The sequence below is a fragment of the Phoca vitulina genome, unplaced genomic scaffold (genome assembly GCF_004348235.1).
Source record: "Phoca vitulina isolate PV1807 unplaced genomic scaffold, GSC_HSeal_1.0 scaffold13, whole genome shotgun sequence".
Taxonomy (NCBI): Eukaryota; Metazoa; Chordata; class Mammalia; order Carnivora; family Phocidae; genus Phoca; species Phoca vitulina.
Window position 1 is genome coordinate 8,776,555 of NW_022589716.1, and position 26,825 is coordinate 8,803,379.

The 26,825-nt window shown below is 36.2% G+C and overlaps 1 protein-coding gene across 4 annotated transcripts in view; it reads left to right on the top strand.

Moving 5' to 3' along the window:
• The window catches only part of DOCK3 (dedicator of cytokinesis 3), a 571,728-nt gene that overhangs the window by 75,270 nt on the left and 469,633 nt on the right, over positions 1-26,825 (top strand). For all 4 annotated transcript variants that reach the window (XM_032411365.1, XM_032411366.1, XM_032411368.1 and 1 more), the window contains exon 2: positions 11,577-11,660. In XM_032411365.1, the coding sequence (XP_032267256.1) occupies positions 11,577-11,660 (84 nt within the window). The remainder of the gene's footprint in view (positions 1-11,576; positions 11,661-26,825) is intronic.

Genomic DNA, 26,825 nt, shown 5'->3' on the forward strand with positions numbered 1-26,825 from the left:
ATGAACCACATCTTCTTTATCCATTCATCTGTTGAAGGACATCTTGGCTCCTTTGCTGTTGTGGACATTCCTGCTATGAATATTGGGGTGCATGTGCCTCTTCTTTTCACTACAGCTGTATCTTTGGGGTAAATACCTAGTAGTGCAATATAGAAATGGAAAGAAAACTTCCAAATTCATTCTATGAGGCCAGCATTACCGTGATCCCAAAACCAGACAAAGACCCCATCAAAAAGGAGAATTACAGACCAATATCCCTGATGAACACAGATGCCAAAATACTCAACAAGATCTTAGCCAGTAGGATCCAACAGTACATTAAAAGCATTCTTCACCAGGACCAGGTGGGATTTTTTTCCTGGGTTGAAGGAGGTTTCAACATTCGCAAATCAATCAACGTGATAGAGCTCATTAATAAAGGAAGAGACAAGAACCATATAATCCTCTCAACTGATGCAGAAAAAGCATTTGATAAAATGCAGCATCCTTTCTTGATTAAAACTCTTCAAAGTATAGGGATAGAGGGAACATACCTCAATATCATAACCATCTCTGAAAAGCCCACAGTGAATATCATTCTCAATGGGGAAAAACTGAGAGATTTTCCTTTATGGTCAGGAATATGACAGGGATGTCCACTCTCACCACTACTGTTCAACATAGTACTAGAAGTCTTAGCCTCAGCAATCAGATAACAAAAAGAAAGGAAAAAGCATTCAAACTGGCAAAGAAGTCAAACACTCTCTCTTCCCAGATGACATGATACTTTATGTGGAAAACACAAAAGGCTCTACCCCCAAATTACTAGAACTCATACAGCAATTAGGCTATCCTTTTTACACTGCATTTTGTGTCTTTTTAAGGAAAGCAGCTGCCTTTATATGTGTGGGTTTATTTCTGGACTCTATTCTGTTACACCGATCTGTTAGCTTGTCTTTACATTGATACATACTATTTGGATTATTGTAGCTTTATAATAATTATTGATATCAGGTAGTGTTACTCTTGTTAACTGCTTTCTTTTTCATAGTTGTTTTGGCTATTCTATGTCATTTCTATATAATTTAAAAAATTGGTTTGTCAATTTCTACAAAAAACTGGGATTTTGATTGAGATTGCATTGAATCTATAGATCAATTTAGAAAATACTGTCATTTTAACAGTATGAAATCTTTCAACCAATGAACAGAGCACATCTCTCCATTTATTTAGGTTTTCTTTAATTTCTCTCAGAAATATTTTAGTTTTCAGTGTACAGATTTTTTTCCCACCTATTTTGTCACATTTACTCCTATATGTATTATATATTTTGATGTTATTTTAAATAGTATTATTTTTTCAAAATATCCTTTTCTGTTTTCTGCTAGTATATGGAAATGTGATGGATTTTTGTATAGTGATGTTATAATGTGTAACCATACTAAACTCACTAGTTCTAGTTACTTATTTGGTAGATTCTATTTGATTTTCTAGTAGATTATCCTGTCATCTGCAAATAGAGTTTTACTTCTTCCTTTCCAATTTTGATGCTTTTTATTTCTATTTCTTTTTTTATTATGTTCAGTTAGCCAACATATAGTACATCATTAGCTTTTGATGCAGTGTTCAACGATTCGTTAGTTGCGTATAACACCCAGTGCTCATCACCACACATGCCCTTCTTAATACCCATCATCCAGTTACCCCATCCTACCCCTCCCTTCTGTAACCCTCAGTTTGTTTCCTGGAGTCCAGAGTCTCTCATGGTTTGTCTCCCTCTCTGATTTTTATTTCTTTTTCTTGCCTGATTGTGCTGGCTAGAATCTTAAGTACAATCTTGAAGGTGGTGAGTGGGCATCCTTTTTTTCCCCCGATCTTAGAAAGGATTCAGTCTTGTAAAGTTGACTTCTGAAAATTAAAATAGTTATCACAGTAAATGTCAGCAGCCACTGTGGGGAAAAGCCAAGAGATTATGTAGGATGCCAAAGAGTTTGGAATGATCTCTTTAGGGAGCAAAGACTGCTGTATGGTCACAACTGGGGAAGGAATGAATAAAGCCCCTATAGGTATAACTTTAAATAGTCTTCCCTTACTCTATGGGGTACCTGGGCAGCACAGTCAGTTAAGCATCTGACTCTTGATTTTGGCTCAGGTTGTGATCTTAGGATCATGAGATCGAGCCCTGGGTCAGGCTCCCAGTGTGGAGTCTGCTTAAGACTATCTCTCCCTTTCCCTCTGCCCCTGTTGTACCCCAATCCCCCTGCATTAGGAGAAGGAAGGGAAAAATGAAGTGGGGGGAATCAGAGGGGGAGATGAACCATGAGAACCTATGGACTCTGAGAAACAAACTGAGCGTTTTAGAGGGGAGGGGGGTGGGGGGAAGGGTTAGCCCAGTGATGGGTATTGAGGGCACGTACTGTATGGAGCACTGGGTGTTATACCAAAACAATGAATCGTGGATCACTACATCAAAAACTAATGATGTATTGTATGGTGACTAACGTTACATAATAAAATAAAATTAAAAAAATAGAAAGGAAGGGAAGTCTCTAGAAGCAAATTCCAGTTAAATTGTTATATTTACTTTCTAGTAAGAGATATATAAAAATCTTGGGCCCTTTCTGTAAACTTAATCATTACAGATGCACTGAGGTGGCATTTAACTGATGGTATTTTTTAGAGCTTAGTTCCATGTTAATTTTCCTATTTCCATCTCTGTTTTCAAATTATTATACACAATGGACTTTGCCCAGTTTTCTTTTTTTATAATTCAATGATTTTTATTTATTTTGTTTTGTTTTGTTGTTTTGTTTGTCACCACACAGTATATCATTAGTTTTTGATGTAGTGTTCCATGATTCATTGTTTGTGTATAACACCCAGTGCTCCATGCAATACATGCCCTCCTTAATACCCATCACCAGGCTAACCCATCCCCCTACCCCCTCCCCTTTAAAACTTGCAGTTTGTTTCTTGGAGTCCATAGTCTCTCATGGTTCATCTCCCCGTCTGATTCCCACCCCCTTCATTTTTCCGTTCCTTCTCCTAATGTCCGCCATGCTATTCCTTATGTTCCACAGATAAGTGAAACCATATGATAATTGTCTTTCTCTGCTGACTTATTTCACTTAGCATAATCTCCTCCAGTCCCATCCATGTTGATGTAAAAGTTGGGTATTCATCCTTTCTGATGGCTGAGTAATATTCCATTGTATATATGGACCACATCTTCTTTATCCATTCATCTGTTGAAGGGCATGTCAGCTCTTTCCATAGTTTGGCTATTGCAGACATTGCTGCTATAAACATTGGGGTGCATGTGTCCCTTCTTTTCACTACATCTGTGTCCTTGGGGTAAATACTCAGGAGTGCAATTGCTGGGTCATAGGGTAGCTCTATTTTTAATTTTTGAGGCACTTTCACACTGTTTTCCAAAGTGGCTGTACCAACTTGCATTCCCACCAACAGTGTAAGAGGGTCCCCCTTTCTCCACAACCTCTCCAACATTTGTTGTTTCTTGCCTTGTCAATTTTTGCCATTCTAACTGGTGTAAGGTGGTATCTCAATGTGGCTTTGATTTGAATTTCCCTGATGGCTAATGATGATGAACATTTTTTTCATGTGTCTGTTAGCCATTTGTATGTCTTCTTTGGGGAAGTGTCTGTTCATGTCTTCTGCCCATTTCTTGACTGGGTTATATGTTTTTTGGGTGTTGAGTTTGAGAAGTTCTTTATAGGTCTTGCATATCAGCCCTTTGTCTGTAGTGTCAGTTGCAAATACCTTCTCCCATTCTGTGGGTTGCCTCTTTGTTTTGTTGACTGTTTCCTTTCCTGTACAGAAGCTTTTTATCTTGATGAAGTCCCAAAAGTTTATTTTTGCTTTTGTTTCTCTTGCCTTTGGAGACATGTCTTGAAAGAAGTTTCTGTGGCCAATGTCGAAGAGGTTACTGCGTATGTTATCCTCTAGGATTTTGATGGATTCCTGTCTCACATTGAGGCCTTTAATCCATTTTGAGTTTATCTTTGTGTATGGTGTAAGAGAATGGTCGAGTTTCATTCTTCTGTATATAGCTGTCCAATTTTCCCAGTACCATTTATTGAAGAGGAGACTATCTTTTTTCCATTGCATATTTTTTCCTGCTTTGTTGAAGATTATTTGACCATAGAGTTGAGGGTCCATATCTGGGCTCTCTATTCTGTTCCATTGGTCTATGTGTCTGTTTTTGTGCCAGTACCATGCTATCTTGGTGATCACAGCTTTGTAATATAGCTTGAAATCGGGCAATGTGATGCCCCCAGCTTTGTTTTTCTTTTTCAACATTTCCTTGGTGATTCGGGGTCTTTTCTGATTCCATACAAATTTTAGTATTGTTTGTTCCAGCACTTTGAAAAATGTCATTGGTATTTTGATCAGGATGGCATTGAAGATATAGATTGCTCTGGGCAGCATAGACATTTTTTTTTTTTTTAAAGATTTTATTTATTTGAGACAGAGAGAATGAGAGAGAGAGAGCACATGAGAGGGGGGAGGGTCAGAGGGAGAAGCGATGTGGGACTCGATCCAGGGACTCCAGGATCATGACCTGAGCCGAAGGCAGTCGCTTAACCAACTGAGCCACCCAGGCGCCCCTTTGGCAGCATAGACATTTTAACAATGTTTATTCTTCCAATCCATGAGCCTGGAATGTTTTTCCATCTTTTTGTGTCTTCTTCAATTTCTTTCATGAGTGTTCTGTAGTTCCTAGATTATAGATCCTTTACCTCTTTGGTTAGGTTTATTGCAAGGTATCTTATGGTTTTTGGTGCTATTGTAAATGGAATCGATTCTCTAATTTCTCTTTCTACAGTTACATTGTTAGTGTATAAGAAAGCAACTGATTTCTGTGCATTGATTTTGTATCCTGCCACATTACTGAATTGCTGGATGAATTCTAGTAATTTGGGGATGGCGTCTTGGGTTTTCCACATAAAGTATCATGTCATCTGAGAAGAGAGAGAGTTTGACTTCTTCTTTGCCAATTTGAATACCTTTTATTTCTTTTTGTTGTCTGATTGCTGTTGCTAGGACTTCTAGTAATATGTTGAATGATAGTTTTGCCCAGTTTCCTCTTAGCCCTTAAGGAATATAGCCTACTTTTTATTTTATTTTGCAGTGCTTCACTTGCTTTGCATGAGGTAGCACTAAAGTAATAGTTATCATTTGGGAAAAAGGTGTGGATTACTTTGGCATTATTCATGGCCAGTTGTTGTGTGCCTTAAACCAGATTTTCTTTGCTATCCATGTCCTCCCAGGGTGTGTCCCTCCCTCATCCCGTTGAAGGAATGCAAATTAACTTCATTATGGACCCAAGCAAAACTTAGTTAAGGGGACAGATCTCTAAGAAATCATGTATTGCCAAGCCAAACAAATTATTTTTGTTTGAACTATTTTTTCTTTTTCTTATCATTGGTATAGATAATACAGAAATGACTGTTATTGGGATTGCTTCTCATTTAATGTAATTGTCCTAGGATTAACTAAAGAGCAATGCAGTAATGCTTGAAATGCAAACTCTTTTGATATTTTTTTGACCTAGAAATAAGAAAAATAGTATAAAATATGTAAGAGACTGATAATGTTTTTGTGAGTTTCTAAAGTAGTACTAAGATGATAATGTGGTACATAGTCTGTGTTTAAGCTATTTTTAAGGAAAAAAATGCCTTCAGGTGATTTTTTTTTTCATATGTCTTTCGACGTATAATGTGCTTGTTGCAAGGGCTTAAGAATAGTTGACTTTTTTTTTTAAAGATTTTTATTTATTTACTTGAGAGAGAGAGCATAAGCAGGGGGAGGGGCAGAGAGAGAGGCAGACTCCCCACTGAGTGGGGAGCATGATGTGGAGTTTGATCCCAGGACCCTGGGATTATGACCTGAACTGAGGGCAGATGCCCAGCTGACTGAGCCACCCAGGTGTCACGAGTTGACTTTTTATAATCAGTTTTATTACAATGAATACATAGGTATTACTGTTTATGTAAATAAATGTTAAGTGAAATGTTAAGTAGTTTTTCCTCCCTCCTGTACTTGGTGTTACTTTTGTCATGCATTTTACTTTTCAGAATAGTACAAATACACAACACGTTGGTACTGTTTTTGTTTCAGACTAGGAGTTGGCAAATTTTTACTCTAAAGGACCAGATAGTAAAATGTTTTAAACTTTACAGGCCAGGTGGCAAAATTGAAGTATATTATGTAGGTATACTTACTCAACAAAAAAGGAAATAAATTTCCACGCAGTTTTTATTGATGAAATTCAAAATATAAAAATAATTGAGCACACCTTTTTTGGTAATCTATATCTAATGAGAAGAATAGAATTTTTTTTTTGGATTAATTGTCTTTTAATGTTAATGTTCCCTATAATCAAAATCAGTCACAAATCTTTATCTATTAATACTGATCTGTAATGAGGATTTTATGTTTTTCATCTTTATAAATACTTTTTCAGACAGGTATTGCCAATATGATGTTTATATATATTTTAATTTGAGAGTATTCATCACTTGGCAGGCATTTATGGAATTTATTAGCATCTTCTCTTGTTATTTGCCATTTAGCATGTAATTACATTGCAGATTAAAGTACTTCCAACTGATAGTTAGGTGGAAGTTCCTCAGTTGCACCATTATATGGATTTTGAAATATGGAAATTTCCTTTGCAGTTGCATTGAAGTTTAAAAAATCTGCAGGAACTGTATTTTGAGCACAAAAATGTGTGGGATCCAAATTTGAGTTAGAATGGAGATACTTTTTCTTTTTTTAACTTTTGAAAGTATGAAAAGTTTATAAAGCAGCTTAACATTAGTTGTGATTTGAATTGGCATCAGAATATCTTTAATATAGGTATAAGTTTCGCAAGTTTGATTTTAAGTTAAATTAAGAAACATTATCAAGACTGAATCAAAAACTAATTTCCAAAGCCATTTATTGTTTGATTCACTACATCAAATCTAGTGATGTATTGTATGGTGACTACGTAACATAATAAAATAAAATTAAAAAAATAGTGGATGAAGGAAGGGGCGCCTGGCTGACTCAGTCAGTGGAGCATGTGACTCTTGATCTTGGGGTTGTGAGTTTGAGCCCCACGTTGGTTGTAGAGATTACTTAAAAATAAGATGTTTAAAAAAATAATGGATGAGGGAAGTTTTCATTCACAAAAATTTCAGTTACAGCTTGAAGTGCAATAAAATTGCAATAAAACTTGACTACTACTAAGCCATCTTGCTGCTGTGCACTTGATCAAGTCAGGATACTTGCCTTCTGTTTTTCATAAAAATTCATGGAAGTGAAGATGATCAAGTCCATGAGAGCAAATGAAGTTCTTTGTTGACTACTGGCAGGCTAACACATGAAAGAGTCATATAATTTCTGCAGAGTACTTGCTGATGAATCATACAATGAATAACCATAGATTTTAAACATTTTACATTTTTACAAGCTTTCTAAATTGGTCCAACTGTGTTATTTTCTGTCCATGTATATTTTCACTACCTTTAATCATAACACATCTTAGTAGCTTCCACTTCAGGTGGTACTGAGTTAGTGTTGTCTCAGCTTGTTCAGTCACTTCAGACTTGGAATTGACTTCTTGAATATAACGGAGCAGTATCAGTAACATTTGTTGAGTCAAGGAAAACCACTTGTATTTCTTTGCCTTTTAAAAAAGGTATCAAAAACTAGTGATGTACAATACCTTGGCTAATTGAATTTAAATAAAAAAGCATACAATTCATTGGTTTTAATGTATTTAGAAGGTTGCATAACCGTCATCACTATCTAATTCCAGAATATTTTCATCACTCCATAAAGAATCCCTATACCCAATGACAGTCACTCCACATTCCTCTCCAGGGATATGGCAGTTACTAATCTACTTTCTGTGTCCATGGATTTGCCTATTTTGGACACTTTATATGAGTAGAATCATAAAATATGTGGCCTTTTGTGTCTAACTTAACTTAGCATAGTTTTTCGAAGTTCATCCATGTAGTAGTATGTATCAGTACTTAATTCTTTTTATGGATGATAATATTCCATTGTATGGATATACCACATTTTATTTATCCAGTCATCCATTTGATGGATATATGGATTGTTTCCACTTTTTGGCTATTACAAATTGTCTTATGAACCTTTGTAGATAACTTTTTGTGTGAGCATATGTTTTCAGTTCTCTTGGGGTATATATGTAGGAGTGGAAATGTTGTATCATATGATAATTATATGTTTAACTTTTTGAGGAACTGCCAAATGATTTTTTACAGCAGCTGTACCATTTTACATTTCTACCAGCAATATATCCCTACAGTTTTATTGTCAATCTTTTTGATTATAGCCATCTTAGTGGGTATGAAATGGCATCTCATGGTTTTGATTAACATTTCACTAGTGACTAACGTTGAGCATTTTCATGTTTTATTGGCCACTTGTATATCTTCTTTAGAGAAATATCCATTCAGATCCTCTTTCCATTTTTAATTTTTTTATTGTTGTAAAAGTTCTTTTATATATTCTGGATGCAAATCCTTTGTAAGATATATTATTTGCAAATATTTTCTCCCATTCCCTGGGTTTTCTTTTTCACTTTCTTGATGGTGTCCTTTGCAGCACAAAAGTTTTTAAGTTTAATGAAGTTCAATTTATTCTTTTTTTTGTTTATGATGTTGGTGTCATAATATAAGGAAGCACTGACTAATTTAAGGTCCTAAAGATTTACTCATATTTTCTTTAAGAATTGCATAGTTTAGATGAACCATGAGAGACTATGGACCTGAGAAACAAACAGGGTTTTAGAGGGGAGAAGGGAGGGGGGATTGGTTAGCCTGGTGATGGGTATTAAGGAGGGCACGTACTGCATGGAGCACTGGGTGTTATACGAGAACAATGGATCGTGGATCACTACATCAAAAACTAATGATGTATTGTATGGTGACTAACATAACATAATAAAATTAAAAAAAATATATATATATATTAGAAAAATTACAAAAAAAAAGAATTGCATAGTTTAGCTTTTATTTTGTCTTTGATCCAGTCTGAGGTAAAATTCACATATATTGAGTTAGTTGTACAGTTTTGCCTAAAGTCTACACTTAACACATTGTCAAACACTTCTCTGTCTTTCCAGAATATTCTTTTTGTGCTACCTGATCAGTCCATGTTTCTCTGGAGACAACTAGTTTTTTGATTTTATTTATCTTAATTTAGCCTGTTCTAGATCTTTCAGTAAATAGAACTATGTAGTATGTACACTTTTGCATCTAACTTCTTTTGTTCGGCATAATGATTGTGATTTTCATCCAATGTGTTACTTTTATCAGTGGATCTTTATTTTTTATGTATAAGTGATATTGTAGTTTTGAATATTGCATATTTTACCTATACTTATTTTGAACAGCTGGGTTGTTTCCATTTCTGGCTATTGTGAATAAAGGTGCTGTGAACATTCTTATAGAAAGTTATTTTTTGTTTTGAATCACTCTCATGAGGGGTTTATCACTTTTTTTGGCATCTTTTTTCACTACAGTGTAGTTGACACACAATGTTACATTAGTTTTAGGTGAACAACATAGGGAGTGATCCAATAACTCTGTAGGATATGCTGTACTCATCACAAGGATAGTTACTATCTGTCACCATATAACATTATTGTAGTACTATTGACTAATATTCCCTATACTGTACCTTTCATCCCTGTAACCTATTCATTCCATAACTAGAAGCCTGTACATTCTACTCCCCTTCACCCATTTTATCCATTTCCTCAACCCCTGGCAATCAATTTGTTCTCTGTATTAATAGGTCTGTTTCTGCCTTTTTTGGTCCGTTTTGTTTTTTAGATTCCACACATAAGTGAAATAATATGGTATTTGACTTTTTCTTTCTGACTTATCTCACTTAGCATAATACCCTCTAGGTCCATCCGTATTGTCATGAATGGCAAGATTTCATTCTTTTTTACAAGTAAAATTCCATTACACACACACACACACACACATACACACACACACATACATACCACATCTTCTTTGTCCATTCATCTGTTGATGGACACTTAGGTTGCTTCCATACCTTGGCTATTGTAAAAAAATGCTACAATAAACAAAGGGGTGCATATATCTTTTTGAATTAGTGTTCTCATTTTCCTTGTGTAAATACTTAGTAGTGGAATCCTGGGTCATATGGCATTTCTATTTTTAGTTTTTTGGGGAGCCTCCATACTATTTTCTATAGTGGTTGCACCAATTCACAGTCCCATTGACAGTGCATGAGAGTTCCCTTTTCTCCACATCCTCTCAACACTTGTTATTTCTTGTCGTTTTGATACTAGCCACTCAAAGAACTGATTTTAGATTATAAAACTTGATATATGGTAGTAGGAAGTCCTTTAAGATTGACAAGGCTATTCTTGTTTCTTTGTATTCTTACATAAATTTTGAAATCAAATTATCATTTTCCTAAAAAAAGAAGATGGGTTAAATTAAAAAAAATATTTTTAATTCCAATATAACAACATACAGTGTTACATTATTTTCAGTTGTACAATATACTGATTTAACTATTCTATACATTACTCAGTGCTCATCATGATAAGTGTACTCTTAATCACCTTCTCCTACTTCACCCATCCCCATACCCAACTCCTCCCCTCTGGCAACTACCACTTCTCTTTTTTTAAGAGTCTGTTCTTTTTTGTCTCTTTTTTTGTTTTGTTTTGTTTTTTAAATTCCACATATGATTGAAATCGTACGGTATTTATCTTTCTTGACTTAATTCACTTAGCATTATACCTTTTAGATCCATCCATGTTGCTGCAAATGGCAAGATTTCATTTTTTTATGGTCAAGTAATATTCCATTGTGTGTATGTATATATACAGACATATTATATATATATATATATATATATATATATACACACACACACACACATACATACATATATACACATGGATATATATACATACACACTACCTCTTCTTTATCCATCTATGGATTGACAGTTGGGTTGCTTCCATATCTTGGCAATTGTAAATAATGTTGCAATAAATATGGAATTCTGACTGGTATTATAGACTTTCTCTGTTGTACATTTGCTTTTTATTTCATGAATTTCTGTTCACATTTTTATTATGGGGACTTTGTTTCTCAAAGTATAATCATATTTACTTGGTGATTCTTTATAAAACTGTCTGTTTATATTAGATAAGAAGCCTCCAGTGTTAATTTCTTCTGAAATAATTGAGACATATTTGCCCAAAAAGGATAGGTGAACACAAGTCATGCTGAGGGAAAGAGAGACTCTGTTTACAGAAGCATTTTCATACATATACTACCCAGGAATAATTTTGCCAAAATGTACTTCAATATACTGAGCTACTTTATATTACTACTCAAAATATAGTTTAAGTTGAAAGGGGCTTACATATTTGAAAGATGAATTAGTGAAGAAGGGAAAGTATATATTTAAGAAAATTTAGTGTTTAATTTCAATGACACTGACCTTGTCTCAGTATTTAAAAATGCTAATTGATGCGTTTACCTTTGTTTTCCTAGTGATATGCAGCTTTCGAGGATCTGTCCCTCAAGGCTTGGTCTTAGAAATAGGAGAAACGGTCCAGATTCTTGAAAAATGTGAAGGTAAGTATGGACCTATACAGTACACAAACAGTGATAATTTTGGGTAGTATTATATACATTTATTTTGTAGTAATAGATTATAAGCAATCATTTTGAAAGCATAATTAACCACATTATGTTATATTGTTATAAAATCCTTCCTGATTTATACTTATCATAAATGTATGGGTTATTTTGGTTCTAATCTAATAGGAACAATTAAAGAACTCATTGTTGGCCCTCAGAATGTAATTTTTACACACAATATGTTAAATGATTAATTTTGATTTTACAATTAAATAGATAATCTTCGACCCATGCTTAGCTGCATTTGAATAGAATTGAATTGTAATTAGTTCATTTGTATGTTTCTGTTTAATTGGCTGGATGTGATCAGTTATAATTAAAACAAGGCAGTAAATAATGCTCAAATGAAGTTTGGCTTGACTACTAGCCTCTTCTGTGATGTATATGGGTAGTTCTGCTGTAACATTTATGCATTATTGAAAAATGTAACATTTTTTAAAATCATGCACTTGGGGCTCCTGGGTGGTGCAGTTGGTTAAGTATCTGACTCTTGGTTTCAGTGCAGGTTGTGATCTCAGGGCTATGGGATTGAGTCCCACATCAGGCTCTAGGCTCAGGAATCTGTTTAAGATTCTCTCTCCCCACGGAGTATGGCTGGAGACCAGGGAGACAAGAGTGATTGACTGCTTTTCTCTGAGGGCTCACTGAGGAGTGGGGCCCTGAGTTCTTGGCTCCTCTGGGACCAGAGATTGGGAGGTCACCATATTCATTCTCGTCCTCCAAAGCTGTACAGAAAGCTTTCAGGGAACAAAAGCTACCAAGAGCAAACCCGAGCAGATTACTTAGCCTGGCCCCTGGCAAGGGTGGTACAGTTCCGCCTCAGGCAAAGACATTTGAGAATGACTGCAACAGATCCCTCACCCAGAAGATCAGCAAGAACATCCAGCCAAGACCAAGTTTACTGATCAAGTAGAACGGCAAAACCCCAGAGCTAGGGGAATACAGCACATAGAATTCATGGCTTTTTTCCCCATGATTCTTTAGTCTTTCAAAGTTAATTTTTTTTTATTTTTTAAAGATTTTATTTGTTTTTTGACAGAGAGAGAGACAGCAAGAGAGGGAACACAAGCAGGGGGAGTGGGAGAAGGAGAAGCAGGCTTCCCGCCCAGCAGGGAGCCCGATGCAGAGCTTGATCCCAGGACCCTGGGATCATGACCTGAGCCGAAGGCAGATGCTTAACAACTGAGCCACCCAGGCGTCCCTCAAAGTTAATTTTTAAAGTTTTTTTTATTTTTCTTTTTCTATTTTTTTAGTTGAATTTTTCTTCTTCCCTTTTTTAAAAAACATCTTTTTTTTTTTTTTAAAAATTTTTTTTAATTTTCATTTTTACAGTCATATTTTATCCCTTCATTGAATTTGACCTTACTTTTTGTGTATATATAAATTTTTCTTTCTTTAAAATTTTGGGATACAGTTTTTTCTAACAGACCAAATATACCCTAAATCTAGTGTCTGACGTTTTCCTAGTCTCCCGCCTGATCACATTCTCTCTTTTTAAAAAATTTTTTCATTCTTTTTTCAACCAACTTTTTATCAGTTCTTTTTTAAAAATATTATTTAATTTTCATCTTTACAGTCATATTCCATCCCTTAATTGTATTTACCCTTATTTTTGTATATATATAAGCTTTTCATTTTTAAAATTTTGGGAGACAATTTCTTCTAACAGACCAAAACACACCCAGTCTAGCATGTGGCTCTGTTCTATTCACCAGCCTGATCATATTCTTTTTTTTTAATTTCCCTTTCTTTTCTCCCTGGTTTCGAATCTCTTCTGATTTGCTTAGTGTATATTGTTCTGGGGTCATTGTTACCCTGTTAGCATTTTGTTGTCTCATTCATCTATTTGCCTCTGGACAAAATGACAAGACGGAAAAACACACCTAAAAAAAAAGAAGAGGCAGCACTGACTGCCAGGGACCTAATCAATACAGACATTAGTAAGATGTCAGAACTAGAGTTCAGAATGATGATTATAAAGATACTAGCTGGGCTTGAAAAAAGCATAGAAGATACTAGAGAATCCCTTTCTGGAGAAATAAAAGAACTGAAATCTAACCAAATTGAAATCAAAAAGGCTATTAATGAGGTGCAATAAAAAATGGAGGCTCTAACTGCTAGGATAAATGAGGCAAAAGAGAGAATTAGTGATACAGAAGACCAAATGGTGGAGAATAAAGCAGCTGAGAAAAAGATAAACAACTACTGGATCATGAGGGCAGAATTTGAGAGATAAGTGATACCATAAAGCAAAACAATATTAGAATAGTTGGGATCCCAGAAGAAGAAGAAAGAGAGAGGGGGGCAGAAGGTATATTGGAACAAATTATAGCAGAGAACTTCCCTAATTTGGGGAAGGAAACAGGCATCAAAATCCAGGAGGCACAGAGAACCCCCCTCAAAATCAATAAAAATAGGTCAACACCCCTACATCTAATAGTAAAACTCACAAGTCTCAGAGACAAAGAGAAAATCCTGAAAACAGCTCAGGACAAGAGGTCTGTAACCTACAATGGTAGAAGCATTAGATTGGCAGCAGACCTATCCACAGAGGCCCAGCAGGCCAGAAAGGACTGGCATGATATATTCAGAACACCAAATGAGAAAAATATGCAACCAAGAATACTGTATCCAGCTAGGCTGTCACTGAAAATAGAAGGAAAGATAAAAAGCTTCCAGGACAAACAAAAACTAAAAGAATTTGCAAACACCAAACCAGCCCTACAAGAAATATTAAAGGGGTCCTCTAAGCAAAGAAAGAGCCTAAAAGTAACATAGACTAGAAAGGAACACAGACAATATACAGTAACAGTCACCTTACAGGCAATATAATGGCACTAAATTCATATCTTACAATAGTTACCCTAAATGTAAATGGGCTAAATGCCCCAATCAAAAGACACAGGGTATCAGATTGGATAAAAAAAACAAGACCCATCGATGTGCTGTCTGCAAGAGACTCATTTTAGACCCAAAGACACCCCCAGATTGAAAGTGAGGGGGTGGAAAACCATTTACCATGCTAATGGACATCAAAAGAAAGCTGGGGTGGCAATCCTTATATCAGACAAATTAGATTTTAAACCAAAGACTGTAATAAGAGATGAGGAAGGACACTACATCCTAGTTAAAGGGTCTATCCACCAAGAAGATCTAACAATTGTAAATATCTATGCCCCTAACATGGGAGCAGCCAATTATATAAGCCCATTAATAACAAAATCGAAGAAACACATAGACAATAATACAATAATAGCGGGGGACATTAACACCCCCCTCACTGAAATGGACAGATCATCTAAGCAAAAGATTAACAAGGAAATAAAGACTTTAAATGACACACTGGACCAAATGGACTTCACAGATATATTCAGAACATTCCATCCCAAAGCAACAGAATACACACACTTCTCTAGTGCCCATGGAACATTCTCCAGAATACATCACATCCTAGGTCACAAATCAGGTCCGAACTGGTACCAAAGGATTGGGATCATTCCCTGCATATTTTCAGACCACAATGCTTTGAACCTAGAACTCAATCATAAGAGGAAAGTTGGAAAGAACTCAAATACATGGAGGGTAAAGAGTATCCTACTAAAGAATGAATGGGTCAACCAGGAAATTAGAGAAGAATTTAAAAAATTCATGGAAACAAATGAAAATGAAAACACAACTGTTCAAAATTTTGGGATGCAGCAAAGGAGGTTCTAAGAGGAAAGTATATAGTAATACAAGCCTTTCTCAAGAAACAAGAAAGGTCTTAAATACACAACCTAACCAAAGGAGCTGGAGAAAGATCAGCAAATAAAGCCTAAACTCAGCAGGAGAAGAGAAATAATAAAGATCAGAGCAGAAATCAATGAAATAGAAACCAAAAGAACAGTAGAACAGATCAACAAAACAAGGAACTGGTTCTTTGAAAGAATTAACAAGATTGATAAACCCCTGGCCAGACTTATCAAAAAGAAAAGAGAAATGACCCAAATAAAAATCATGAATGAAAGAGGAGAGATCATAACTAACACCAAGGAAATACAAACAATTATAAGAACATATTGTGAGCAACTATATGCCAGCAAATTAGACAATCTGGAAGAAATGGATGTACTCCTAGAGATGTATCAACTACCAAAACTGAACCAGGAAGAAATAGAAAACCTGACCCATAACCAGCAAGGAAATTGAAGCAATAATCAAAAATCTCCCAACAAACAAAAGCCCAGGGCCAGATGGCTTCCCAGGGGAATTCTACCAAACATTTAAAGAAGAATCAATACCTATTCTTCTGAAACTGTTCCAAAAAATAGAAATGGAAGGAAAACTTCTAAACTCATTTTATGAGGCCACCATTACCTTGATCCCAAAACCTGACAAAGACCCCACTAAAAAGGAGAATTACAGACCAATATCCCTGATGAACATGGATGCAAAAATTCTGACCAAAATACTAGCCAATAAGATCCAACAGTACATTAAAAGGATTATTCACCACGATCAAGTGGGATGTATTCCTGGGCTGCAAGGTTGGTTCAACATCCATAAATCAATCCATGTGATACAATACATTAATAAAGAACAAGAACCATAGGATCCTCTCAGTAGATGCAGAAAAAGGTATTTGACAAAGTACAGCATCCTTTCTTGATCAAAACTCTTCAGAGTATAGGGATAGAGGGTACATACCTCAATATCATTAAAGCCATCTATGAAAACCCCACAGCGAATATCATTCTCATTCCCCTAAGGTCAGGAATACAGCAGGGATGTCCACTATCACCACTGCTGTTCAACATAGTACTAGAAGTCCTAGCCTCAGCAATCAGACAACAAAAAGAAATAAAAGGCATCCGAATTGACAAAGAAGAAGTCAAACTCTCACTCTTTGCAGATGATATGACACTTTATGTGGAAAAAGATTCCACCCCAAAACTGTTAGAACTCATACAGGAATTCAGTGAAGTGTCAGGATATAAAATCAATGCACAGAAATCAGTGGCATTTCTATACACCACCACCAAGACAGAAGAAAGAGAAATTAAGGAGTTGATCCCATTTACAATGGCACCCAAAACCATAAGCTACCTAGGAATAAGTCTAACCAAAGAGGCAAAGTATCTGTACTCAGAAAAGTATAAAATACTCATGAAAAAATTGGGGAAGACACAAAGAAATGGAAAAACATTCCCTGCTCATGGTTTGGAAGAACAAATATTGTGAAAATGTCTATAGTACCTAGAGCAATCTACACATTTAATGTAACCCTTATAAAAATATCATCAACATTTTTCAAATTAATAGTACAAATAATCCTAAAATTTGTATGGAATCAGAAAAGACCCCGAATAGCCAAAGGAATGTTGAAAAGCAAAGCCGGTGGCATCACAATTCCGGACTTCAAACGCTATTACAAAGCTTTCATTGTCAAGACAGTATGGTACTGGCACAAAAACAGACACATAAATCAATGAAACAGAGTAGGGAGCCCAGAAATGGACCCTCAACTCTATGGCCAACTAATCTTCAACAAAGCAGGAAAGAATGTCCAATGGAGAAAAGACAGTCTCTTCAACAGATGGTGTTGGGAAAATTGGACAGCCACATGTAGAAGAATGAAACTGGACCATTTCCTTACACCACACACAAAAATAGACTCAAAATGGATGAAAGACCTAAATGTGAGACAGGTATCCATCAAAATCCTTGAGGATAACACAGGCAGCAACGTCTTCGATCTTAGCTGCAGCAACTTCTTCCTAGAAACATCGCCAAAGGCAAGGGAAGCAAGGGCAAAAATGAACTATAGGGACTTCATCAAGATAAAAAGCTTTTTGCACAGCAAAGGAAACAGTCAACAAAACCAAAAGACAACTGACAGAATGGGAGAAGATATTTGCAAATGACATATCAGATAAAGGGCTAGTATCCAAAATCTATAAAGAACTTATGAAACTGAACACCCAAAGAACAACTAATCCAATCAGGAAATGGGCAGAACACATGAAGAGACATTTCTGCAAAGAAGACATCCAAATGGCCAACAGACACATGAAAAAGTGCTCAACATCACTCGGCATCAGGGAAATCCAAATCAAAACCTCAGTGTGATACCACCTCACACCAGTCAGAATGGGTAAAATTAACAAGTCAGGAAATGATAGATGTTGGCGAGGATGCAGAGAAAGGGGAACCCTCTTACACTGTTGGTGGGAATGCAAGCTGATGCAGCCACTCTGGAAAACAGTATGGAGGTTCCTCAAAAAGTTGAAAATAAAGCTACCTTACAACCCAGCAATTGCACCACTGGGTATTTACCCCAAAGATACAAATGTAGTGATCTGAAACGGAACCTGCATCCCAGTGTTTATAGTAGCATTGTCCAGAATAGCCAAAGTATGGAAAGAGCGTAGATGTTCACCAAAAGATGAACAGATAAAGATGTGGTATATATATTCAATGGAATATTATGCTTCCATAAAAAAAAATGAAATCTTGCCATTTGCAATGACGTGGATGGAACTAGAGTGGGTTATGGTAAGCGAAAGAAGTCTATCGGAGAAAGATAAGTATCATATGATCTCACAGATATGAGGATTTTGAGAAACAAGATAGAGGATCATAGGGGAAGCGAGGGAAAAATGAAAAAAGACCTAACCAGAGAGGGAGACAAAGCATAAGATACTCTTAATCTCAGGAAACAAACTGAGGGTTGCTGGAGTGGAGGGGGGTGGGAAGGATGGGTGGCTGGGTGATGGTCATTGGGGAGGGTATGTACTATGGTGAGCGCTGTTAATTGTTTAAGACTGATGAATCAAAGACCTGTACCCCTGAAACAAATAATACATTATATGTTAATAAAAAAATAAAAAAATCTCTCTCCCTCTCCCTTTGCCCCTCCTCTGTCTCTAAAATGAATAAATAAATCTTTAAAAAATCATGCACTCAGATCAACAAGATATATGGAAAAAATAAAGTTAGGGAGAAATCACATAAAATCAGAGTATTGACAAAAGCAAAATTGATACCATGGGTAAGAACCTGGGCAGCCTAGGCTGGCAGTTCAGCAGGACTAAAAGGCATCTCAAGTTACATAATAGAATGGAAATGTTGCTATGTGGGCATGGAGACAATGCCATGTAAATGGAGCTCTGATCCACTTTCCTGCTCTTAAGATGGATATGGAATTAAGTGTAACCTACCATGACCCAGGAATTATGTAAGTTTGGGAGTGCACTTTTCTGGAAAGGGAGCTCTAGTGCAGTACTCATTCAATATTTTCTTAAAACAGAAATATAAATCAATACCCCTTCAGGATAAAAATTTTTAGCAAAGTAATAGAGGGGAATTCTCTTTATCTGGTAAAGGATACCTGCTAAAAAGCCTACAGCAAATATCATTATCCAATTGTAAAATATTGAAAAATTTCCCACTGAGATCTAAAAATGAGACAAGGAGACCTGTTATAATCATGTGTATTGAACATTATACTGGCAGTACTAGCTAGTGTGGTAAGAAAAATAAAATACATAGGGGCGCCTGGATGGCTCAGTCGTTAAGCGTCTGCCTTCGGCTCAGGCTCCTTGCTCAGTCTGGAGCCTGCTTCTCCCTCTCCCACTCCCCCTACTTGTGTTCCTTCTCTTGCTGTGTCTTTCTGTCAAATAAATAAATAAAATCTTAAAAAAAAATAAAATACATAAAGAATGGAAATATAAGATTGAAACTATCATTTGTATGTGATATAATTGTATATATAGAACATCCAATAGATTCTATAAAAAATAACTGGGAATAAATATGGGAACTTAAAAATATGATGGCTACAGTATCAATATTTTAAATATATATTATTTTGTATGTATTTGCAACTAAGAACTAGAAAATGAATTAAAGAAACAATGCTATTTATATAGTATCACAAACAATAAATGCCTAGAAGCAAAACTAATAAAAAATGTAAGACACGTACATTAAAATCTACAAAAACATTGTTGATAGAAATTAAGGAAAATCTAAATAAATGGAAAGATATACCATGTATATAGATTGAAAGACTTACTGTCTTAAGATGTCCATTCTTCCCAAATTGATCTTGGTTTAATGCAATCCAATAAAAATCCATCAGGTTTTTTTCTTTTTTTTTTGTATGGATATTGAACAGCCGATTCCAACATTTATATGAAAAGGCAAAAGGTTATAAATAGCCAAGACAATCATGAAGAAGGCAATAAAGTAGAAGATTTATGCTACCAGATATGAAGATTTATTATAAATGAAGACATTGTGGTTTTGGGGCAAGACAGAATAATGAAACAGAATACAGAGTCCAGAAACAGACCATCATGTATATCGTCCAGTGATATATGAAAAAGGTAAAAATTGCAGTGCACTGGGGAAATGATATCCTTTGCAAGAGGTGATACTGGGCCACCTGGAATAAAAAATGATAGTCTATTCAATAAATGGTATTGTGTCAATATTGAAAGCAACGAATATTGATCTCTACCTCATAGTATTTGCCCCAAACACAGTTCCAGATGGATGCTACCTAAATGTGAAATGTAAAACCATAATGTACCTTGAAGGAAACATAGGAAAATATTTTTCTTGACCTTGGGGTAAACAAAGATTCTTCTTGACCTTGGGGAAGACAAAAGCACTAACCATAAAGGAAAAGATTGGTAAGTTGTACTGTATTAAAATGAAGATCTGTTCAGAAGACATTAAGGAGAGAAAAAAGGCAAGTCACAGAGAGAGATGTTTGATGAAGGACTTGTATTTAGAGTATATAGAGATCTACTAGAAATCAAAAATAAGATACTCCAGTAGAAAAATGAGCAGAAATCTTGATTAGGCTCCTCACAAAACATATATTCCAGTGGCTCATAAACATTCGGAAAGGTGTTTAATTTCATTCAGCAGGGAAATACAAATTAAAACTACAGTGTGATAACACAACACAGCCACTGGAATGACTAAAATTGAAAACACTGGCAATACCAAGTGCTGGTAAGGATGTAGAACAACTGTTACTTTCAAACACTGCTGGTGGGAGAGGAGATGGGATAACCAGTTTGGAAAAGTGTTTGGCACTATTAACTAAAGTTGAATGTACACATATCTGATGATCCAGCAAATCTACTCATAGGTATGAATCCAACAGCAAAATTCATGTATAAGATGTTAGTAAAAGCTTTATTCATAATTGCGCAAACCAAACTGGAAAAGAAACACATATTCATCAACAGTAAATAAATTATGGTATATTCATACAATTGAATGTGACACAGAAAGGAAAATGAATGAATTACTACATACAATAATACAGATGAATATCACAGATCTCTCTTGACAGAAGTCAGATGTAAGAGTTCATGCTGTTATGGTCCTGTGCACATAAAGTACCAAATCAGGTAAAACTAATAACTGGTGATATTTATCAGAATAGTGGTTAAATAACCACTCTTCTGTCTGGCTTCTTTTGCTAAGATTGTATCTGTGATATTGTTGTGTGTAGTAACAATTAATCCATTTTCCTTTCTGTAGCACATTCAATTTAAGGGTGTGTGTGTGTTAATGACTAAAAGAGACAGAAGTGGCATTTGGGATGCTGTTAATATTTTACTTATCTGAGTGGTGGGCATACAGTTGTATATTCTTTGAAAATTTACTTAGCTGTAAACTAATGATTTGTACACTTATGAATATTACATATCAAAGAGGTTACTGCCTGTGTTCTCCTCTAGGATTTTGATGAATTCCTGTCTCACATTGAGGTCTTTCATCCATTTTGAGTTTATCTTTGTGTATGGTGTTAGAGACTTTGACATCGGCCACAGTAACTTCTTTCAAGTTTTATCTCCAAAGGCTAGTGAAAGAAAAGCAAAAATGAACTTTCGGGACTTCATCAAGATAAAAAGCTTCTGCACAGCAAAGGAAACAGTCAACAAAACAAAGAGGCAACCCACAGAACGGGAGAAGATATTTGCAAATTACACTACAGATAAAGGGCTGGTATCCAAGATCTATAAAGAACTTCTCAAACTCAACACCCAAAAAACAAATAATCAAGTCAAAAAATGGGCAGAAGACATGAACAGACACTTTTCCAAGGAAGACATACAAATGGCTGGCTAATGGACACATGAAAAAATGTTCATCATCATTAGCCATCAGGGAAATTCAAATCAAAACCACATTGAGATACCACCTTACACCAGTTAGAATGGCAAAAATTGACAGGGCAAGAAACAACAAATGTCGGAGAGGTTGTGGAGAAAGGGAACCGTCTTACACTGTTGGTGGGAATGCAAGTTGGTACAGCCACTTTGGAAAACAGTGTGGAGGTTCCTCAAAAATTTAAAAATAGAGCTACCTATGACCCAGCAATTGCACTCCTGGGTATTTACCACAAGGACACAGATGTAGTGAAAAGAAGGGCCATATGTACCCCAATGTTCATAGCAGCAATGCCCGCAATAGCCAAACTGTGGAAAGAGCCGAGATGCCCTTCAACAGATGAATGGATAAAGAAGATGTGGTCCATATATACAATGGAATATTACTCAGCCATCAGAAAGGATGAATACCCAACTTTTACATCAACATGGATGTACACATTATGCTAAGTGAAATAAGTCAAGCAGAGAAAGTCAATTATATGGTTTCACTTATTTGTGGAACATAAGGAATAGCATGGAGGACATTAGGAGAAGGAAGGGAAAAATGAAGGGGGGGAATTGGAGGGAGAGATGAACCATGAGAGACTATGGACTCTGAGAAACAAACTGAGGGTTTTAGAGGGGAGGGGGTTTGGGGGAAGGGTTAGCCCGGTGATGGGTATTAAGGAGGGCACGTACTGCTTTGAGCACAGGGTGTTATAAGAAAACAATGAATCGTGGATCACTACATCAAAAACTAATGATGTATGGTGACATAACATAATAAAATAAAATTTAAAAAAATGTTACCTATCAATAAAAAAATTAAAAAAATAAAAGGACTTGGTAAAAAATTTTATGAAAAGTGTAGAGATGCAACAACATGGTTGCATCTAAAAAATATGTTGAACAAAAGAGCCACTAAAATGTCTGACATATCCAAATGTTGGCCCAGATATGTTTCAGTGGGAATGCTTATACACTGGGGGTATCTTGTGATGTTAGATGTGCATATCCTGTGATTTAGCAGTTTAACTCCTAAGTTTATACCTTAGAGAAGTGTTTTTAAAGCTATCCTCATCAATCATTAGTGGGTTACAAATTCCATTTAGTGCTCACTATCAGCATTAATAAAAAATGTCAAGAGTATGTTGCTCTATCAGTTACAATCCATTTATAGTAATAATTTGAATAGGGAATATTTAATACAAATGTTAACTGATAAAAAGGAATTACTAAAAGGGGTTAAAAACATTCAAAGGGTATAGAAATAGCAGGTGTAAAAGTCAACAACTACTGAGAAGGAGCCAGCAAGCAAGGAACTAAGAATTTAAAAGATTCAGATCCTTTTGGAAAAGGGCATGGCTGCCATAGGAACCTGTAGACTGTCAGTGGTGAAGAAAATTGCCAGAGGGTATGGAGGGCCTCCAGCATGCCAATCACCTGGCAAGGGTGCTGAAGTAACATAGCAGTGCATCAGAACCAAGAAGGGGAAGCTCCTTCTTTCTGCTATGGCCTTGCAGTGTCCCATTAGTACCCTTTATTGACAAAGCTTAATGCTGGGTGAGTTGGCAAAGAAGAAATGTTGATATGGTTTATATTAGTTTGGGATTACCAGAAAAACAGAACCAGTAGGAGATACATTAAGTTTATGTATATATTTATTACAAGAAATTGGTTTACATGATTATGGAGTCTAAGAAGTCCCAAGATCTGCAATTGGCAAGCTAGAAACCTAAGAGAGCCAATGTTCTAGTCAGATTCAGAAGGCCTGAGAACCAGGAGAGCTGATGATATAAGTTCCAGTCTGAGTCCAAGCCTGAAGGCAGGAGAAGGCCAGTGTCCTCGCTTGAAAATTGGCAGAGAAAGTGAAATCTCTCTTACTCCACCTATTTGTTGTATTCAAGCGTTCAGTAAATTGGATAAGGCCCACTTACATTGGGGAAGACAGTATGCTTTACTCAGTTTACCAATAAAAAATGTCAGTATGATCCAGAAAGTCTCACATACACACCCAGAAAAATATTTAACAAAAATCTGGGCACTGGGTGACCCAGTCAGGTTGAACCATAAGATTAACCATCATAGGGCTCAATTCCATTATTAAAAAACAGGATAGAGAAGGGTAGATTTGGTGCTGAGGGGTAGTCAATTGGTAACTGGCACAATTGCATGTAGCATCATTAAATTTTTTTCTTCATGAGATTTGCTTCGATTTTATGTGTATGGGATTGTGATATAAAATCTATTTCTAAATCTGGGCCATGCTAAAAAAATATTTGAGTTTATTGATCTGGAGAAACTTTTGCATATGTACACATGAAGACACCTACAGCATTGTGTGTAGTAGCAAAAAATTGATAACATCCTAAATGTCTACCAACAAGAGAATGTTAGTGAAATAAATTATGGGATCTAATGTACAACATGTGATTATAGTTAATAATACTGTATTACATACTTCAAAGTTGCTAAGAGTAGATCTCAAATGTCACTACAAAAAAGAAATGGTAATTATGTGACCTGATGGAAGTGTTAGCTAGTTGCCCTATGGAGGTAATAATTTTGCAGTATATAAGTGTATCAAATCAAAGTGTATCAAAGGTGTAATGTTGTACACCTTAAACTTATACACTGTTATATGTCAATTACAGCTCAATAAAGCTGGAAAATGTAAAAAAAAGCAATAAAATAAAACAACATGAAAAATAACATGCTTATATTTCTATTTCTTAATCTTTTCCTTTTTTTAAAATATTTATTTTTTTTGACAGAGAGACACACAGTGAGAGAGGGAACACAAGCAGGGGGAGTGGGAGGGGGACTGGGAGAGGGAGAAGCAGACTTCCCGCCGAGCAGAGAGCCTGATTTGGGGCTCGATCCCAGGACCATGGGATCATGACCCAAGCCGAAGGCAGACGCTTAACGACTGAGCCACCCAGGTGCCCCACTCTTTTCCATTTTTAAAAAAGGTTTTATTTGACACAGAGAGTGTGAGAGAGCACAAGCAGGGAGAGTGGCAGGCAGAGGAAGAGGGAGAAGCAGGCTCCCCACTGAGCAGGGAGCCTGATGCAGGGCTCCATCCCAGGACGCTGGGCTCATGACCTGAGCCGAAGGTAGGCTCTCTTAACTGACTGAGCCACCCAGGTGCCCCAGTTTTTTCTATTTTTTTTTTTTTTAAAGATTATTTATTTGAGAGAGACAGAGCAAGAGCATGAGCAGGTGGGAGGATCAGAGGGAGAGGGAGAAGCAGACTTCCCATTGAGCAGGGAGCCTGACTCAAGGCTCAATCCCAGGACCTGAGCCAAAGGTAGATGCTTAAGCAACTGAGCCACCCAGGTGCCCCTGATTTTTTCCATTTTATTCTTTTTTTTTTTTAAAGATTTTATTTATTTATTTGACAGAGAGAGACACAGCGAGAGAGGGGACACAAGCAGGGGGAGTGGGAGAGGGAGAAGCAGGCTTCCCGCCGAGCAGGGAGCCCGATGCGGGGCTTGATCCCAGGACCCTGGGACCATGACCTGAGCTGAAGGCAGACGCTTAACGACTGAGCCACCCAAGCGCTCCTCCATTTTATTCTTATGTATTTACTCTGCAACAGAAGATAAGACTTTAGCTCTGTTATCCTTTCCCATCCCAAACATACACAAACATGCTTCTGACTTCTTCCAATATACTTAGCATCCTTGTTAATTAAATTAGTATTTGTTTTTTTATTACTATGGTTAATTCATGGCTGATCTATATGGTATATTATTATATCTTGTATTACCATTTGTTTCTCTGGAATTAATATTTGACATATATTTAAAATATATAATTTATATATACATACATCACCTTTTCTTTGTCCATTCATCCACTGATGAATGCCTAGGTTGTTTCTTTGTCTTGGTAATTGTGAATAATGCTGCAATGAACATGGGAAAAGAGGTATCTAGTTTTAAGTTCTTGAGGAACTTCCATACTGTTTTCCTTAGTGGCTGTACCAATTTACATTCCCATTAACAGTGCACCAGGTCTCCCTTTTCTCCACATCCTTGTCAGCATTTGTTATTTCTTGTCTTTTTGATGATAGCCATCCTAACAGGTGTGAGATAATATCTTACTGTGGTTTTGATTTAGAATTTAGATTTAGAATTTTTATTTAGAAATTATTTTGTGAGAGCAGTCAGGTGGCCTCAGAATATTACTTGATTTTGGTTGGTTAATAACATCATTTTCCCTGTCATAAATAATGTCAGAATCTAATTGTTTTAAGAGCCTAGGTAGGTACTCTGTTTTCATTACATCCCCTCTAAGTTAGGAATTCACTTAAATTCCTGGGCTCATGCTTATAAATGAAAGTGTGTAAGAAAATTTTCTGGCTTCATTATTGAGACAGTGTTTATTGCTTATGACATATGCTTTGTGCTGGAAGACTCATGTCAGTTATCCACATTGTGTCTGTTTGCTGATTTGTTGTCTGTATAGTTCTCTGAAGCCATCTTATTCATGCCCTGTTTTACTATCTAGATTCATGATCCATAGCCTGCTTTGACTTTGGGTCTTGTAGGTACTTGTGCTGTAGATTTCTCACTCAATTCCAGCTTCCATTTTACCTTGAACATTTCTGTCTTCTATCCCCTTTCTCATTATCTTATTCTGATTTGACTTAGCTGCCTATTCCTTTGCTGTCCTTAGCCCTAAAATTGATTCTGGCTTTTCTGTAAGAACACTTCCACAACTCTATGGTCAACTAATCTTTGACAAATCAGGAAAAAATATCCAATGGAAAAAAGACAGCCTCTTCAGTAAGTGCTACTGGGAAAATTGGACAGCTACATGTAAAAGAACGAAACTGGACCATTCCCTTACACCATACACAAAGATAAACTCAAAATGGATGAAAGACCTTGATGTGAGACTGGAATCCATCAAAATCCTAGAGAAGAACATAGGC